Source organism: Tamandua tetradactyla, chromosome 4 (assembly GCF_023851605.1).
Source record: "Tamandua tetradactyla isolate mTamTet1 chromosome 4, mTamTet1.pri, whole genome shotgun sequence".
NCBI classification, from domain to species: domain Eukaryota; kingdom Metazoa; phylum Chordata; class Mammalia; order Pilosa; family Myrmecophagidae; genus Tamandua; species Tamandua tetradactyla.
Window position 1 is genome coordinate 200429213 of NC_135330.1, and position 16951 is coordinate 200446163.

At 55.8% G+C, this 16951-nt stretch overlaps 1 protein-coding gene across 3 annotated transcripts in view; it reads right to left on the reverse strand.

The window, feature by feature from the left end:
- DCLK1 (doublecortin like kinase 1) overlaps positions 1–16951 on the reverse strand; it is a 287967-nt gene that overhangs the window by 26170 nt on the left and 244846 nt on the right. For all 3 annotated transcript variants that reach the window (XM_077159033.1, XM_077159032.1, XM_077159034.1), the window contains 5 exons: positions 14767–14824; positions 14166–14285; positions 11167–11313; positions 1431–1564; positions 90–167 (listed from right to left, as the gene is read on the reverse strand). In XM_077159033.1, coding sequence (XP_077015148.1) covers positions 90–167; positions 1431–1564; positions 11167–11313; positions 14166–14285; positions 14767–14824 — 537 coding nt within the window. The remainder of the gene's footprint in view (positions 1–89; positions 168–1430; positions 1565–11166; positions 11314–14165; positions 14286–14766; positions 14825–16951) is intronic.

Here is a 16951-nt window from a genome sequence, read left to right on the forward strand (position 1 = left end):
GGCTGTTCTCAGTGGCAGGGTTCTCTGCGAGAAGGGCCAGCGTGCTGCTGGGGTGTGCTGCGGCGCTGAACGAGGCCTGCTGCCCGTACCCACGGAACGGAGGAAAGCCACAGAGCAGGATGTAGGTGATGACACCAGCTGCCCAGATGTCCACCTTGAGGCCGTATCTGCAAAGTAAGGGACGTTGGAGTCAGTGGCTCAGGCCCAGGCAAGCCGAGGGCCATGGGATTGAGCCTTCTGTTTCACATCAAACACAAATCAGACCAAAGAAACCCAGAAACAAACGCTAAGACCCACCAGCTAAATGGTGCTCGAGAAGAGGGGGACGCGGACCACCTAAGGTCCACAAATAAAGATCAGAGTGATGAGTGCTTAGGCTCACAGATACCAATAAGTGCAGAAAGGCTTAGTAGAGCCATCTAAATTCTGAGACGGAAGGACACTTGACACCAACTCCCTAATTTTAGAAATGTTGATACCTACATTAGAACATTTTCTGATATATAAAGCATTGGCATACATTATCTTACTTTGTTTTCCCAACAACTCTGTATGTTGGCCAAGACAAGTATTCTTGCCCATTTTACAGAAGAGAAAACTAAGTTTCAGGGTGCCAGGTAATCCTGCCCAAGAGCACACAGCTAGTCAGTGGCAGAGCTGGGCCCTGACCGAGAGCCAAAGCTCCTGCCCTGCCTGCTGTGGTCCCTGCTTGTCTGCTCTGCATCTCCTGCTCCAGAGAGGGTGGAAAACCCATCTCCAGCTGGCCACGTGGTGGGGACAACCGAGACCCCCAGCCGTGGGCTGATGTACCAGCAGGAAGAAAGAGTAGGGCTGGCCCCCTCGGCACTGGTGTCCCCAGTGCCACATTTCCATTGTGCACCTCAGGAGCCCTGCCCGTGGCCCTCAATGGGGAGTAGGGCTCGTCCCCCAAAGGGCCTTTCAGCTGGGCAGCCCCTGTCCTCCCCCTTTCTCCTGGGGTGGGGGGTGCATTTGTCTGATCCTGTGCAGAGAAACCAGCAGACTCTGGGGGTCACACTCCATAGAAAGATCCACGGATTCCCAAGAGGGTGGGATGGCAGCCGGATGGAAAACAAGGCAACATGATGTCGCCGCAGGACACACTAACCGGCCCAGCAGGATGGCTTCTCCTCTCTGCAGAAACCAGTGTGTCTCTCTATTAATCAGAACATTTTCCACTCTGGGGTTAATAACTGTGCATCCACCTTTAACGGAGCCCCAATGGAAGCCTTAAACAAGATGCCAGGAATTGACAGCTTGATGGGAAAAAACAGGAAACAACAACACTACGAGAGTGAAAGCAACCCGATATGATTCTGTCCAAGTGGGACCCACCAGTGCCTTCTCCAGCTCTCGTGGGGCCCTGTGCTTTTCACACGGAGCACTTAAAAGAAGCAGAGAGAAGCATTTACCCAGTCTCCGCAATGATTTCTGGGGCGACGTAAGTCGGGGTGCCACACACGGTGTACAGGGGGCCGTCCACGATGGTGGCCAGTCCAAAGTCACCCAGCTTCAGGGACTTGCTGCCGTCCTGGTGCTCGTACACCTGAAAGAGACGCACAACCACCTGGAAGCCACGCGCTCTAAGGCTCTCTTCCTAAGAAGTGAGGGGCCTGACGGTTCACGTTGAAAGTATTTATCAAAAAGTAAAAAACAAAAACAAAAAAACCAGACAGTGCTGCCAGCCGACACCTCTGAACCCTTCTTTAGGCTGCCGCAGCCTGGGGGGAGCTGCATTCCACAGGGGGTGCCTCCCGAGCACGAAGGCCGAGGCGGGTCCACATGTATTGAAATAAATTGTGTTTTGGATGAACAGTACATTTCAGATAGGTTTGAACAGAATACCTTTAAAGAAAAAAACATGTGCAAGGAAAAAAGTCTGAAAGAATACAAAGGGTGGGTGTGTCTGTCCGTGGGTGGTGTGGCTGTGGGAATTTACTCTTCCCTTGCGCTTATTTGTATTTGACACTTTTTATGATTAACATCAGCTTGCGTGGTGACACGTACTACAACAATTCTCTGGTACAGTATCTGCAATTCATGAAAATAATTACCTCTTTATCCCAATACAGACGCTTTGCAAATGCAGTTCCTTGGTAACTGAACAAAAAAAACATCTATGCCATGCATTAAAATGCCTTATTTTTAGTGCTGCAAGTTTCTGACAAGATTTATTTATAATTTTTATTAATAACTGAAAGTGATACTAACATTTTATTTCACCTGGAAAGATTTATCAGATGCAGACTCAGCATTCTGTCTGGGTTGCCCTGTTAAGCCAGTTAAAGTCTCTAAGCCTTTCACCCACAAATCAAGGCCAGGCTGCATGTGGCTACGGGAAGGTCCATATACACTTAATTTTCACTCACAATGAAAATGTGGATTACCTACAAAAAATATCCTAAATGACTTCTTTTATTTCAAAGAAAAGATCTAAATGCATCCAGACTTAAGTTTGCTGCCCTCCCTTGGAATCAGGAGATAAAGAAGAAAAAAGTGCAGTGAAATGCTCATGTCTGCAGGAGATGCCCCAGGAGGGGGACACGCCTTGGGCACCGAGACCCCACACAGACGCGCCCTGGGCACCGAGACCCCACACAGACGCGCCCTGGGCACCGAGACCCCGCGCTGACCTGCCCTAAGGTACCGAGACCCCGCACAGATGCGCCCTGGGCACCGAAACCCCACACAGACGCACCCTGGGCACCGAGACCCCGCGCTGACGTGCCCTGGGCACCGAGACCCCGCGCCGACCCGCCTTGGGCACAGAGACCCCACATGACGCACCCTGGGCATGGTGACCCCACACAGATGTGCCATGAGTACCGAGACCCCACGCCTACCTGCCCTGGGCACCGAGGTCCTGTGCCCATGCTCTCAGTCACCCTGTTCCTCACTGCTGCTTGGCAATGGCCAGTGGCCTGCGACAGCAGCACAACCTCTGCCCAGGAAGCGCCACACCCATGCGGCCGCCGGTGCCACCTCCCTGTGCAGTGGCCGCCAGTCCCCACCTCGCAGTAGCTCGTGACGCTCAGGTCCAGCCAGGGCTGCCGGCCTCCAGTAGGCTGGAGTCAGGCAGTGTGGCCGAGGCAGCCAGTGCGCATCTCAGGAAACAATGGCTGCTCTGGGCAGAGAGCACACCCCACGAGTGTCTTCTCCACACTGAGAACAGGGCGTCTTCTCCCTGAGGGCTGAACCGCAGCCTGGCCAGGGCTGCCCCAGGCAGTGTCCAGAAGCTGGTGGGGTCATCGGCCCTTGAGAGGCTTGGCCAGTGGTTGCCTGCACGGCTGCCACCCTCCCTCTTTCCCAAAGTGGCTGTCTGTCCATGGTGGCTACGAACAGGGTGGGGTTAGGGTCACCTGCATCGGAGCTGCAAGGCTCAGCCCCGACCAGCTGCACAGGTCTCGCCAGGAGAGACGCCCAAAGTCCGCTCCTAGGCGACCGCTCCCTGGGCCTCCAAGGACAAGCAAATGCTTCTCAAGAAAAGAGGCACCACGGGGTCATCGGCTTATCTCCCGGACAGAGCAGACGCGTTCAGTTCTGTGCCCGCGTCCTGTCAACACGGCCTTCCCGCGGCACAAACGCCCGCTGCGACCCTGCACTGTGCCACTGGCGTGGCAGGCGGGTGTCCACCTCACAGGGAGACAAGCCACCTAGGCAGGACCGTGGCTCCTGTCCAGACGTTGCGGCCACATCACCACACTTTGTTCAGGAATTGGACAAGCCTGTCCTGAGTCATGCTTTAGTTCTGAATCCGACTATTTAATTTGCTTACACGTAGCAAGGGTTTTACTTTTGAGCATCGATGTTTTAGGACTTCCCAAAAGGCAATGCCAATTATATTTAATATACCTGAATAGACAATTGGAAGCTTCAATAGCGAAGGGAAAAAAGCATGATAAAACTACCTAAAATAAAGACAATGAGGATTACCTAAGAGTAATTATACTTTTAAAATAAGCAAAAACCAATTTAAATAAAATACATAGAACCTATAGCTGGAACTTCCTTTTTCTCTGACTTTAATCACTTCTACAATGCCCCCCCAGTAGAATTTTCCTGAACAAAAAGAGGTTAAAGTGACGCTCAGGAGCAGAATAAGAGCTTAGGGACACCCGCAACTGAAAACGCTTCTAGACACGAGTGCATTAGGAAGGCTTCCGTTCCACAGGGGAGCAGCGGCTGGCGCCTGGCCTGGACTCGGGGTCTGCTGTACCAGGGCAGGACGCAAGGCCACCCGGGGCTTCGTGCTGCCAAGGCTTCAGGAGGACGAGCAGAGCCTGTTCTCCCGGCTTCGGCCCCCAGTGGGACGGGGCTGCCCTGTGCTGGCTGCAAACGGAGCCAATTAGAGGGGCTCGGGGAGGCCACGTACAAACGCAATTAAAACTTTGTGAAAATCACAGATTGCCCAATACATCTGTTTCCAACACACACACATCCTCACAAAACCAAATGGCAGCTATAAATTCACTTCAAACTCACTTTTTAATTGAAAGTTAGAAAGTTGCAAAGCTTCCAGCATGTTCACATTTAAAATGCCGAGTCCCTCGCCGATGTCACTCCTTGAATGGACGCTGGTTACTGCCCAGCCTCCCTCCCCGGTCGGAGCCTCTTCTGGAAGGGATGCTGGCAGATGCGAGTTGGGCACGGGTGCCTGGAGCCAGCAAGTGGGTTTCCAGGGTGAGGCGGCCGTGGGGCCATGACGGTCTTCAGCAGCCTCAGTAAAGCCCGACGGGGGGGGGGGGGGCGCCTGCCCGCGGGGCAATTCCACGCCGATTGCAAACCTCCAACACCTGCAGAGGCGCCCCCTTGTTTTAAACATGAGGTGCTGGTGGAGAGACGGGAATGTGTGCACATCCCCCAGCACGCAGCACTCTCCCCGTGGTAACTAAGCAGTAAAGCTGTGCAATGCACACACTACGCGGAGGCAGCAACACTGGGTGGGGGCCGCCACATGCGCCCTCGCGCCATGAAGACGGCAGGTTCCGTGGACCACTCCCGAGCGCAGAGCAGGAGGAGCTGCTCTCCGGGTTGATTATACGGCTATAAAGACGTCCACGACTTGACAGGCCAAATGTGTTAAATGGCAACAATTATGAGAAAAGTCCCAATTAAAAGCTGAAGGCAGGTCCTGCCAGGCAGAGGCAGAGTGAAAGGTCAGTGTGTGGATTTTGGGCACACTGGTGTTTTACAGAGGATTTTTCTTTTTCTTTTTTTAAGAAGGGTTTTATTTTTGTTTGTTTTTCACTTAATTGGGATTTTGCACAAACTGCAACTTCCTGAACAGTGGATGTTTGGGCAGATGCCTGATTTCCTTTGGATTAGAAACTGAGACCATTTGGAAAAGTTATCTGAAAAAACAGAAGATGTACCACATTGTCCAAAACTGCAGCGGGCTGTGTGGAGAAAGACGGAGTTCAGCCCTGTGGCTTCTGAGACCCGCGGAGGCTCAGAGCAGCTGGGGGCCACGGGCACCCCACAGGGGACCCCACTGCGCATATAACAGAGCCCAGCAAAGTGGCACGGGCCGTGACACCTGGAACAAAGGCCAATTTACTGCGTGACAAATACAACAAATACGGTAACCATTTCAAGCCATGGCCTCGGGCTTTTATGGCCTTCTCAGGAAAATGGATTGAATTTCGACCTTTAATCTTGAGGAAGTGAAATACAGCAACATTTAAGCAAGGACTTATTTTGTGAAATGCAGGTTATGAGCCACATCTCCTGGAAAAAATAATGCTAAAAAAATTTGTTTCATACCTACATGTGAGATCTTCCTGAAGCAAAGTAAAAAGAACGAATGAAAATAATGAAAGCTGTGCAGACGTGAGAGAAAGCTAAGTCAGAAGAAGGATAACGATATTAGAGATAAGACAAAACAGCTTTTCAAAGTGCTACACTTTGGTAAGACATCTAGAAAGACACCGGGGTGGGTGGAAGATTCAGGAAGCCTGACTCTCCTACCACTTTAAATAGCTGTGACACTCTGCAAAGGACTCCTACACAGCTACAGCAGGCCAGTGGGACCTGCCCATCCCAGCTTCCATTAAGACCTGCTCAGCCTGGAGCTGTGCTAAAACTGCGGGAACTCACTGTCACTGCACTCTTAAAAATTGTATTATGTTTTGTCACATGAATAATGTACAATACGTCACTATAGGAAAATTAGAGAAGACAGGTAATTATAAGGAAAAGGAATTAAACTCATCCACAATCTTGACACCCAGAAATAACCATCGTTAACCTTTTTGGGATTGGAATCCCAGGACTTTCTTTCTCTTTTTTGCTTTGGTTTCCCACTGGACAATGTATCCGGACTGTTCCCAACTGGGCAAGCATCTCCCGCGGCGTTATTTTAGGGCCTGCTGAATACTCTGCTGCGTGGACGCCGCATCATAACACGACGAGTCCCTCTACTGCCTTCCTCACGGGGCACGCTGCTGTGTGCTGAGGGTTTCACACACACTGCCTCGTTTTATATTCACAAAACCCCAATAATTGAGGGCTCTCGTGGGCATTTGCTGATGGAAACGGCCTAGAGGCATCAAGTAACCTGCCCAGTGGGAGCAGATGGCAAGTGTCAGAGCCAGAACTCCTCGGGCACCTGCCCGAGCCGCCTCCCACCCGGCTGTGCCGCCTCCCGGTCGACCGTTATTTAATCGATGCTCTGGCGTAAGGGCTGCCGTCCATTGTCCTCTACCCCACAAGGACCGAGAGGAACACCTTTATGATTTCTCCCAGGTTGCATTTCCAGAAGTAAAGCCGTGTTCACCTACTCAGGCCGGCCCTGTGGCCGAGCTGATCGGGAAATAGGGTCCCTGAAGAAGTGATGCGCTCAGCTGAGGCCGCGCTGGGGAGGGGCCATGGCGCAGTGCGACTGGGGTGCGCACAAGGAGAGAAACTTTGGACACAGGGACAGTAGATGCAGGGGACAAGGCCACGTGAAATGGAGGCAGAGAGGGGGAGCTGCGTGTGCCAGCCAAGGGGTCCCAAGGGCGCCGGCAACCCCCAGAGGCTGGGGCGGGGGGGCCTGGCGCATTCTCTGAGGGGGTGACGCCCCGACACTCCAGTGGCCCTGCCGAGCAGCCCGGGAGCCGAGGCCCCCCAGTGCCTTTCAGAAGGGCCGGAAGCTCCTCTCCGCTGACGCGCGTGGCCGCTGCCCTTCTCCAGGCTTCCCCACAGCCACCGGCCACCCCGTGTCGTCGCCGGCCCCACAGGGCTGAGCCACTGAAAGTGAAACATCTAAGCCTGCGGTGCTGGTGGGGGACGCAGGCACAGCCGCCCCAGAAGCCCCCGACTTGGCTCCCTGTGCCCTGCCAGGGGGACCTCGGGCCATGGGGAGGGGCTCAGCACCCTCTTCATCCCCTCAGACTCATCCACATTCGTCCTGGCAGGTCCGGGCAGCCACAGGCGCCCTTAGGCTTCCTGGGGGGAGGCCGGCCGTGCCATCGGGTCTGGGGGCTCTCCTTACGGTCACACCGGCCGCGAACCCATCGCAGGCCTCTCTCGGGCCCGGTCCAGTGCCCCCTGCGCCCCGACCCCCACCCTGGCCCATGCGGTGTGTGTGGCTGGTGCCCTGCCGGTCGGGGAGCATGCCCTGGGAGGTCCCCATGGCGGCACTGAACACTCTGACCTGTCTCTCCAGGGGACCCCGCTTTGTCTCTGGCTGGATTTCACCTCCTGTGCCACAAGGCCGACTTGTCCAGGCACGGCTGTGCTGGGCAGGACCGGCCCAGGGCCACCCCACTGGCCACTCCTGCCCTTGGGTGCTGCCCAGGCCACTAGCCACTCGCTCTCCCGGCCACAGCTCACAGAGGGTGGACTGGGCGCATGTCCACCAGCGCAGGGGCTGGCCACATGCCCTGGCCCCGGGGAGCGCAGCCACCGCCTGCTCAGCCGCCCCCACCCCCCACCCAGTGCCCCAGGGAAGCGCGTCCCTGAGCTCAGCAGTCAGAGCTGGGGGCACAGCTGGGGGACCGATGGCCAGGCGGGGAGACCGGCCTGCGCAGCTGTGCCCGCCCCGGGGGCCGCAGACCCTGGCAGAGGCTCAGCGCCCCCGGCCCGGCCCGCCCCCGCCCCCGCCTCCAGAGACTGCTGGCTCTGCAGAGTCCCGGGAGCCTACGAGCACAAGCGCAGGGAAATGGCTGTGCTCCACGCCGGACCCAGTAAAACCCAGGGGTGTGAGCTGCGCCGTTGCCAGAGAGGCGTGAGCCTGCCTTGGGCGGTGGCGGGCCCCACTCCCGGGGACGCGGCTGAGTGGGGGCGCCGCAGCGAGGGGCGGGCCTGCCACCTGGTGGTGTGCGCCGGAACTGAGGCCGCCGCCGGTCCTGCTCTGAGGGAAAGCCAGTGACGCTTCCCGATCAGACGACCAAGGCACGCAGACCAGCGAAGGACACGCGTGGACATGACACCCAGGCACGGCGTAGCAAGGGCGCCGTGCCCGCTCCCCACCCAGTGAGGCTGCGGGGTACAGGTCAGCTCTTAGGTGGAAACTTCTCCCTTCTGCCAGCCGCCCACCTGGCCTGCCTCCGCCCTCCTGGTCCACCTCCACCCTCCTGGTCCACCTCCACCCTCCTGGCCCACCTCGGCCCTCCTGGCCCACGTCCACCCTCCTGGTCCACCTCCACCCTCCTGGTCCACCTCCACCCTCCTGGTCCACCTCCACCCTCCTGGCCCACGTCCACCCTCCTGGCCCATGTCCACCCTCCTGGCCCACGTCCACCCTCCTGGCCCACCTCCACCCTCCTGGTCTACCTCCACCCTCCTGGTCCACCTCCACCCTCCTGGCCCACGTCCACCCTCCTGGCCCACCTCCACCCTCCTGGTCTACCTCCACCCTCCTGGTCCACCTCCACCCTCCTGGCCCACGTCCACCCTCCTGGCCCACGTCTACCCTCCTGGTCTACCTCCACCCTCCTGGCCCACGTCCACCCTCCTGGCCCATGTCCACCCTCCTGGCCCACGTCCACCCTCCTGGCCCACGTCCACCCTCCTGGTCTACCTCCACCCTCCTGGTCCACCTCCACCCTCCTGGCCCACGTCCACCCTCCTGGCCCACCTCCACCCACTTGCTCACCCACCATGTCATCACTAAACACCACACTAGACAATTACATTTTTAAAATTATGAAAGAATCATTGTCATAATTAATGGGGCACCCTCACTAATGATATAATAATAAAAATTTAAGAGCTATATTGGGTCAATGCCCAGTTTTCACCAGAATGTGGCTAGAAATATGACTTTAATCACATCATATTTTTTGTTAAAATGCTTTGAACCTGACCAAATGTTCATTCCTGGTCAAATACTTGGAATTAAATAAGTCATACTATATGGTCAGTATGAAACCTTAAGATGAAACGTCAATATTTTTATATTCTTCTATAAAAATTAAAAATAAAACCCCTAAAATTTCCATATATACAATTATATCATGTAAAATGCTATCTACAGCTGAATTAGACTTTTATCAATGACACTTTGATAGTTAAATATTAATCAAACATTCAGTTAGCAGAAGTCTTGGTACTGGACTAAGAATGTGGAAGGTGTTTCTGAGCCCTTAATAAAACAGTAAAGCAAAGTGTGAAGTGATGCTGTTAATTTATTCTGCAAATTTCTCTGTAGTAAGCGAATGGATTAAAAATCTTCACATTAACTTTATCAAAGCACTTTTCAAGATTGGTCAACAGTTCTACCTTTTGCAATGAGATGGCAAATCCATGCATGGGCAAATAATAAAATTTTAAAAGAATGTCAGAAAGAGCTGAAAGGTGACTTTTACTATGTGCAGTTCTATTGTTAAGCAGTGTTATTTTTAGGGTCAATAATTTAATATTCATTACAAGTAAAGGGGGGATAAAAAGAAGTTAGTGAACTAACAGATGCATGTTACGGCTATCTTATAAAAGCCCCATGGAAGATGATGGTTTGGGGAGTTGAGTAACTTCCTCAAGGTCACAAGACCAGTCGGTGGAAGAGCAGAGCACACGGCTTTGAACTTGTCAGCCAAACTATAAATCCCGGGTGTGTGGTTGCTGCCCCACGACGGTGTTCTGTTATTTCCACGTGAGTTAAGAGGCCTCACCTGCAGTTAGCGGTGTCATCTGATTTCGTTTGACTTACTTTCTCCTTGTCCTGGCTGCACCCTACAACAGATGCGTCCCCACAGGACTCACCGCCCTGCCGTCTTGCCCCTCCCGGGTAACAGCATGCCATGGAGGAGCTGACTTCCTTTAAGTTTTCATATAGATAGTTTAAACCTCTGTTACAAATGACTGCACTGAAATATAATTCTTGTCCAAGAATTGGAAAAGAAAGGATCTTTTAGGGTAATTTGAAGTATGTTCAAAAGAACAAATGCCTTATGCAGTAAGAACCCCGTGAATTGCAATTTCAATAAAAGTCCCCAGGGCTTTTGCAGAAACAGTTTGCTGTCCCATGGGGAGCGCAGCTAACGGTGCACAAAACATCTGCGCAGGGGGAGGCAAGTGAAACACTAATTTCCAGTCACCCAACTTGTGGCGGAAGTTCTGAGCAAAGGCCTGGCTGCAAGTCAGCAGACCCTTGGGGCAGTCCCGCCTGCTCGGATGCCCGCGAGGGAAGGCACTGAGCTGAGGGGGCCCAGGGGCTGCCGCTGCGGGGTCCGGGGGCAACTAGGTCAGAGCAAGCTCTTCCAGCGCAGCGGCCAGCCTTGGCCTGGGCCTGCGGGATGGCCACGCTGGTGGGGACTCGCCCGAGGGGTGCATTTCTGGAGCGGCTCCAACGTGAACTGGGTGACGCGTGCCCCGCCCCAGCCTAGCACTGGACAGCGCCCGCACCCCGAGCCCCTCCTGGACGTGCGGTCTCCAGCAGTGAAGGGCTGCGGCCAAGGTGCCCCAACACCAGCTCCCGGAGACAGGGGTGCGTGCACTGTGGGTGGGATGGGGGGGGCTGCAGCACTATTTACGCAGGAGGCACCCTGCACCCTCGGCCCTTTCCCGCACGCTGTCCCCTCAGTGAGCCGGCACAGGGGCCCTGCCACCCCATGGGGACGCTCAGGGGTCCCCAGTGGTAATGAGGAAAGGAGGCTTTGAGATAAACTAGGAAAGGACACACAGAAAGGCGAGTACGCAGAGCCGCTCAGCCGGCCGGTCTCTTACCAGCAGGTTCTCGGGCTTGATGTCGCGGTGCACGATGTTGAGCCCGTGCAGGTACTTGACGGCGCTGGCCAGGTTGTAAAGCATCCCGCTGGCGTCCCGCTCCGTGTACTTGTTGGTGGACGTGATGGCGTCGAAGAGGTCTCCTCCCTGAGGACAGAGGAGCAGGCGCGGCATCAGAGCCGGTCTCGGCTGCAGGGGGCTCCCACCGCCCCTCGGGGTCTTACCCCTCCGGGCTCAGGCAGGCTGGTGGGCCTTGCCGCGGACCCACGCGTGGCCAGGTCCAAACCCGCAGCCTACGCGCCAAGTAAGGCCCGTGCCCTGGCTGGCGACCTGGCGGGGGGAGACATCACACAGACGCCCGGGGCCAGGCAAACTTGCGGGAGTGGGGAAGGCTGTGGGAGGAGAAACTTGGAGAGTTTCCACGGGGCCGGGAGGTGGGGGGTGGGGGTGGGGGGGGTGGGAGGGGGAGGAGAGAGCCGACCCCTTCCGATGGGGTGGGGCCGGCGCCCAGCGCGATTTCCGCATCTGCCGCGCCAAGCGCCGGGCTCCTCTCCCACCCACCTCCCGGGGGCGCCCCATCCCTATCCACCGCAAAAGCAGGACGAGCCTGGTGCCGATGCCACGGTGCCGGGTGTGCCCAGCCTGCACCCCCTGACCCCTGACCCCAGCCACGGCTCCAGCACACCCACTCACCTCGCTGTGCCCCTCAGGCCAGCTGCACCCAGAAGCGGGTCCACACCCCGCTCCACAGGCCTGCCACAGGGGCATCCATGCGTGTGTGCATGCATCTGCGTGTGTCCACGTGTGTCCATATGTGCATGGTGTGTGTGAGCATGTCTGTGCCTGTCCATGTGTGTATCCATTGTGTGACCATGCGTGGTGTGTACCCATGTGTACATGGCTGGCTGTGTGTCCATGCATGCATGGCTGTATGTGTGCACGGTCAGGCATGTCCATGCATGTGTGTTCGTGTTCCTGTTGTATGTCCATGAGGGCATGGCTGTGTGTCCATGTGTGCTTGTGCATGCCTGTTGTGTGTCTGTGAGTGCATGGCCGTGGGTGTCTGTTTATGCATGGTTGTGTGTGTGCATGCCTGTGCCTGTGTCCACTGTGCGTGCACGTGTGCATGTTTGTGCCTGTGTCCAGGTGTGTGTGCGTGTGTTGGTACATGTGAACCTGCATGTGTGGCTGTCTAGGGGGCCCCACAAAGCCCCCCTCTGCCCCGGTGCCTGGCCGTCCCCCCTCCTGGGGGGGTCTACCTGCCGTCCCCCCAGGCTGCCCTGCACAGTCCGAGCTCGCCTAATGCAGACACGACTCCCCACACTCACTCGTGGAACCCCGTCCTCGCTAAGAGGCACCGCCCCTTCCCCGCGGTGGAGGGAGAGGCCGCCTGCGGGATTCCGACTCTCCGGCCACCTCCCCGTGCACAGCCGCCTTGGGCGCCTGCAGGCACTTCCTCCGGCCGCAGCCTGCGGGGGCCGTACACCTCCCGCTGCCCTTCGACCCTGCCCTGACCCGGGTGACTTCGGGGCCACCGCGCAGTGTCTCCGCACCAGTCCGGCAGTCGGAAGCAGAGCCCGCCTCATACGACCACGCAGTTTCACGCTTGCAAACCGCTACTTCGCAGCTCCAGGGACATGCCCTCGCACCTCCCGCGAATGCGGCGCCCGTGGGCTGGACGAGGGGCCCAGAGCGGGGCTGTCCACGCTCACCAGGCCCCGCGCACCTGCCCGCCTGACAGGGGTGTTTGTGTGTGCAGCCCCGCACCGGCCACAGCCGACACACCGGCCCGCAGCGCCCGCGGAACCGACGAGATTTCCACAGCCCTGACTCATCTTCCAATGAATTTTAGTGTCAGCTCTAGAAAAATTAGCCAATAGCGGGGGTAATCCTTTCTATTTTATTTTTTAGCTCACAGAGAGGTAACATCTATGGTTTGAAGTTCTTGGTCGAGAAATTAATGTGGTAAAAACACTGTCCTTGGAGCCAGCAAGAAGGCAATTTACCACGTTGGTTAAGTGAGAATTTTGTTAATAAAAGTGCCAAGATGAAAATCTTTTGAATAAATGAAATTGACGTTTCTTTGCTGGAATAACAGTTTACCATTTTTACCCCCCTCAGCCTCAAACAGGTAACTCTTATGCTACTAAAACAATCCCGTGTCCTGCTGAAAGACACAGATACAACCTGAAGTCCCAAAACAGGCTCCCTCTAAAGCTATAAAGCAAAAAGGAAATACCAGCAGACCTCAAGGAAATCACCTCTGAATAACGAGAGCGTGTTTTATACAGTCGGTTAGCTTCGGTGCTGTCATTGCGGTGATGAACCTCCACCACGGCCACATCGCCCAGGGCTCCCGCCCCGAATCCCCAGCCGAGCCCACAGGTGTGAAAAGGATGGCACATGAACTTACAGGATTTTACCACTAGCGTAGGTTACATGGAAATAACAGGAAAGACTTGAGAAAAACACAAGTCCACAAAAAGCAAACCTTCCATTTTTCTAAATTTCTAACTGAAAATTTCCAGACAGAGATAGGAGATGGCATAGGACCTTCCTCCATCTCAGCAAGCAGTGCATTTGGCCACTCCCACATTCTACGTTGTTACAGAATAAAAGTGTGATTTCATGTGTGGGGATGAGAGGGAAGCATTCTTGGACAGGCTGGAGACGTCACATTTTTGCGAGGTGGGGGGCTATTTTTTGCGGCCTCGGCGACTGAGAGTTTAAAGCTCGTCTTAGCTAGCGGGGCGGCCCCGTGGCTCAGGGGCAAGCGAGTTTCCTCCAGCAGTAAAAACCCGCGCATCCTCCGCCACGAGCCAGTGGAAACGCGTCCTGCGAGCCCTTCCACCCCGCAGCCAGCGCTGTGTGCCCGCCGCACCCCAGGGTGCGGGCACGAGAGGCCATCGCGGGGCTCAGACTGCGCCAGCGGGAGAGGAGCAGCTCGGCAGGCAGGGTGTGCCGCGCCCCGCACGCCATCTCCTTTCCCAAATGCCTACCTTTACCAGCTCCATCACCAGGTACAGCTCCGTCGGCACATCCATCTCCTCAATGAGAAGGACGATGTTGGGATGCTTCACTCTTCTTAAGATGGACACTTCGTTCTGGATCATGTGCTCCTGACCAAGCGAAAATGAACTCAGTCAGCAGGAGATTCGGAACACGGGAGGAACGAACCCAAATGAGCAAACCACCCTACGTGAGGATCAGGATGTGCTTGGATAAAATACAGTGAATCTATCTTGATTCCGATATTCACATAGTCTGGAACTTCCAAAATACGTGGAAGGTCCTTAGAGGCTGCCTGCAAGGCACCTGTCACAATAACTCTCCTTCACATGGAAGGACACAATGACACTGAGATCACAAAATCAAGGGAAACAGACAAATAAAGGCAAGGAGCAGGAATAATATCTGACCATTTCAACTATTCCAGGAATATTACAGAATAAAGTGAGACTGCCATTATAGGTATACATTATATTCCATCAAAATGCAACTCTTAGGATGAACTTATATTTATCTAGAATTTATCTGGGAGCATATCTTTATATCTCCTAATTACTACATTTTCATAAGCATAAGCCTTATTATACATACTTTGCCCCGACATTTGCTTTTCTTGATAATTTTCAGCGCATACTCCCTAGCAGTCGACCTGAAAAGAGAGAGGGTTTGTTTTTTAAAAAATAAAACAATTTCATACCTATGGAGCCAGTTTGTTGGGGATCAACTTCTTAGCCACGGGTATTGCATCATTATGTAAACATATTAAAAAACAAAGACTCTGTTTTCCCCCTTTTAAAAAGAAATGTGGGCACTGCAAGGGTGGCGCAGTGGCAGAGTTCTCGCCTGCCATGCCGGAGACCCGGGCTCGATTCCCAGTGCTGCCCGAGCACACAAACAAACAAAAAAAGAAACGTGTGGCCGCCTACAGGTTGACCAAGTGTAAGGACAAGAAGTGTGCCACATGGCAAGTAGTAAGCTGGTTCTGTGGGCACCGCTGCACTCAGACAAGGAAACAGACTCGTGCGGTGCCCACCGGCGGCCGCACCCTGGGAATGGCAGTAGGCAGAGAGTGACCAGTCAGGGCCATGAGGTGCAGGGGACGGTTTTCTGAATGGCTGCCATGGACACACGGGAAACTCTCATGATGCAACACACACCCTGCAGCCCTCGGTTGAGTGTGCAAGGCTGTGAGTTCCACATGGGCAGTACAGGGTCAGAGGGCACCGAAAGGGCCACAGGAAACCCCGATCGCAAACCCTGATCGCATCTGCACGAGCTGCCGGGGTCTTCGTGCTGTCTCGTTTCACAGGAAGAGTGAGGGGAGCGCCTGCAGCCGCCACCAGCCACCTGCCCAAAGCCCCGCGCCCACGCCAATCGGATCTGGGGGGGCGTGTCTCTGCCTCCCGGGGGGCTGGGCCACGCTGCCCCCGCCTCGGTGATGGATGCGTTGCGATACTGTGACGGCACGTGTAAGGCCATGTGTTCTGGCAAAGGGCAGGGCACACGCGTAAGCGACCGCTGCTGCTCACGGGTCTGCGCTAACCGGAGAGGCCAGCTCCACCCCTGCAGGCCAAGGCCAGTGCAGCGAGTGCTGGTGAAGACAGCGAGGGTGAGGGGCTGCAACCTCATTTCAAAGGCGGGTGTAGTTATTTCCTAGCTGTGCGCTGAGTGCAGGAAGCCGACGTGCCTGGAGAGGGCCAGTTAAGGGCCCAATAGTAAAACTGCGTTTCCAGGGCCTTCTAGAAGTCATTTGCGCCGTTTCCTTTAAAATGCTTCCTCCACCGCCCTTCGAGGCTCCAGGTTGTTGCAAGTGTGAAAACCACGCAAGGCTGCGGGAACTGAAGGCTCTCCTGGTGAGCCAGGCCAGGGTGGGATCACTCAGAAGTGGGTGGGGGAGCCAAGGCCCCTGCCCCGGGGCCCCTGCGGAGAGCGGCGTCCAGAGGACCTGGCGCTGCCTGTGCCCGGAGACGGGGCAACCGGGACCGACAGCCGTGCCCAGGGCAGGGCTGCGCAGGGTACAGGCCCCAGACCCCCACAAAGCGCCTCCCAACGCAGGGGTGGGCGGCTGCAGACGCAGGGCTGTGGCTCCGCCTCCTGCTGGGATCTCGCGGGGAGCTCGGCCTCCGCCTGCCGTTTCCTCTCGGACGTCACAGGGGAAGAGTGACCTTTCACAGTGCGCGTGCCACTTTTCCTTTGCATTTTGGCCTTTTGCTTAACGTGGTCTCCAGGCTTGGCACGGACGAGCTCCCTGCCCTCCCAGGTCAGCCGCGCCCCACGGCCACGCCCGCGCGCCTCTGCCCTGTGTGGTGATGTGGTGGGAAGCCGTGGGGGAAGCCGCGGGGCGGGACCACCCATGCCCAGGGCAGCAGTTCCGCGACCAGCCCCTCGGGCCTGCGCAACTTTTGCGCAGCGCCTCGCGGGTAACAGGAGCGCGAGTGGGCATGTGCCAGCACACAGAGGCGGGAGCTGCCACAGGGCTCCGCGCCTCTGCCAGGAACTTGGGAGTCAGTTCACCAACTAGAAAGTGCTTAAGGAAAACTAAAGGCTTGCGGTTTTCTGCTTCACACGAACCCTAAAACCCTGTGACATCCAGATACGAGCTTAGGCAACCTTGTATCTGCTTTCAAATACCTCATTTTACCACAGGGTTGCGAGGGGTGTGGGGGGTGCAGGGGGGTGCAAGGGGGACAGGGGGTGCAGGGGAGGCCAGGGGTACAGGCAGTGCAAGGGGTAGAGGGGGCAGAGGTGCAAGGGGGGACAGGGGGTGTAAGGGGTA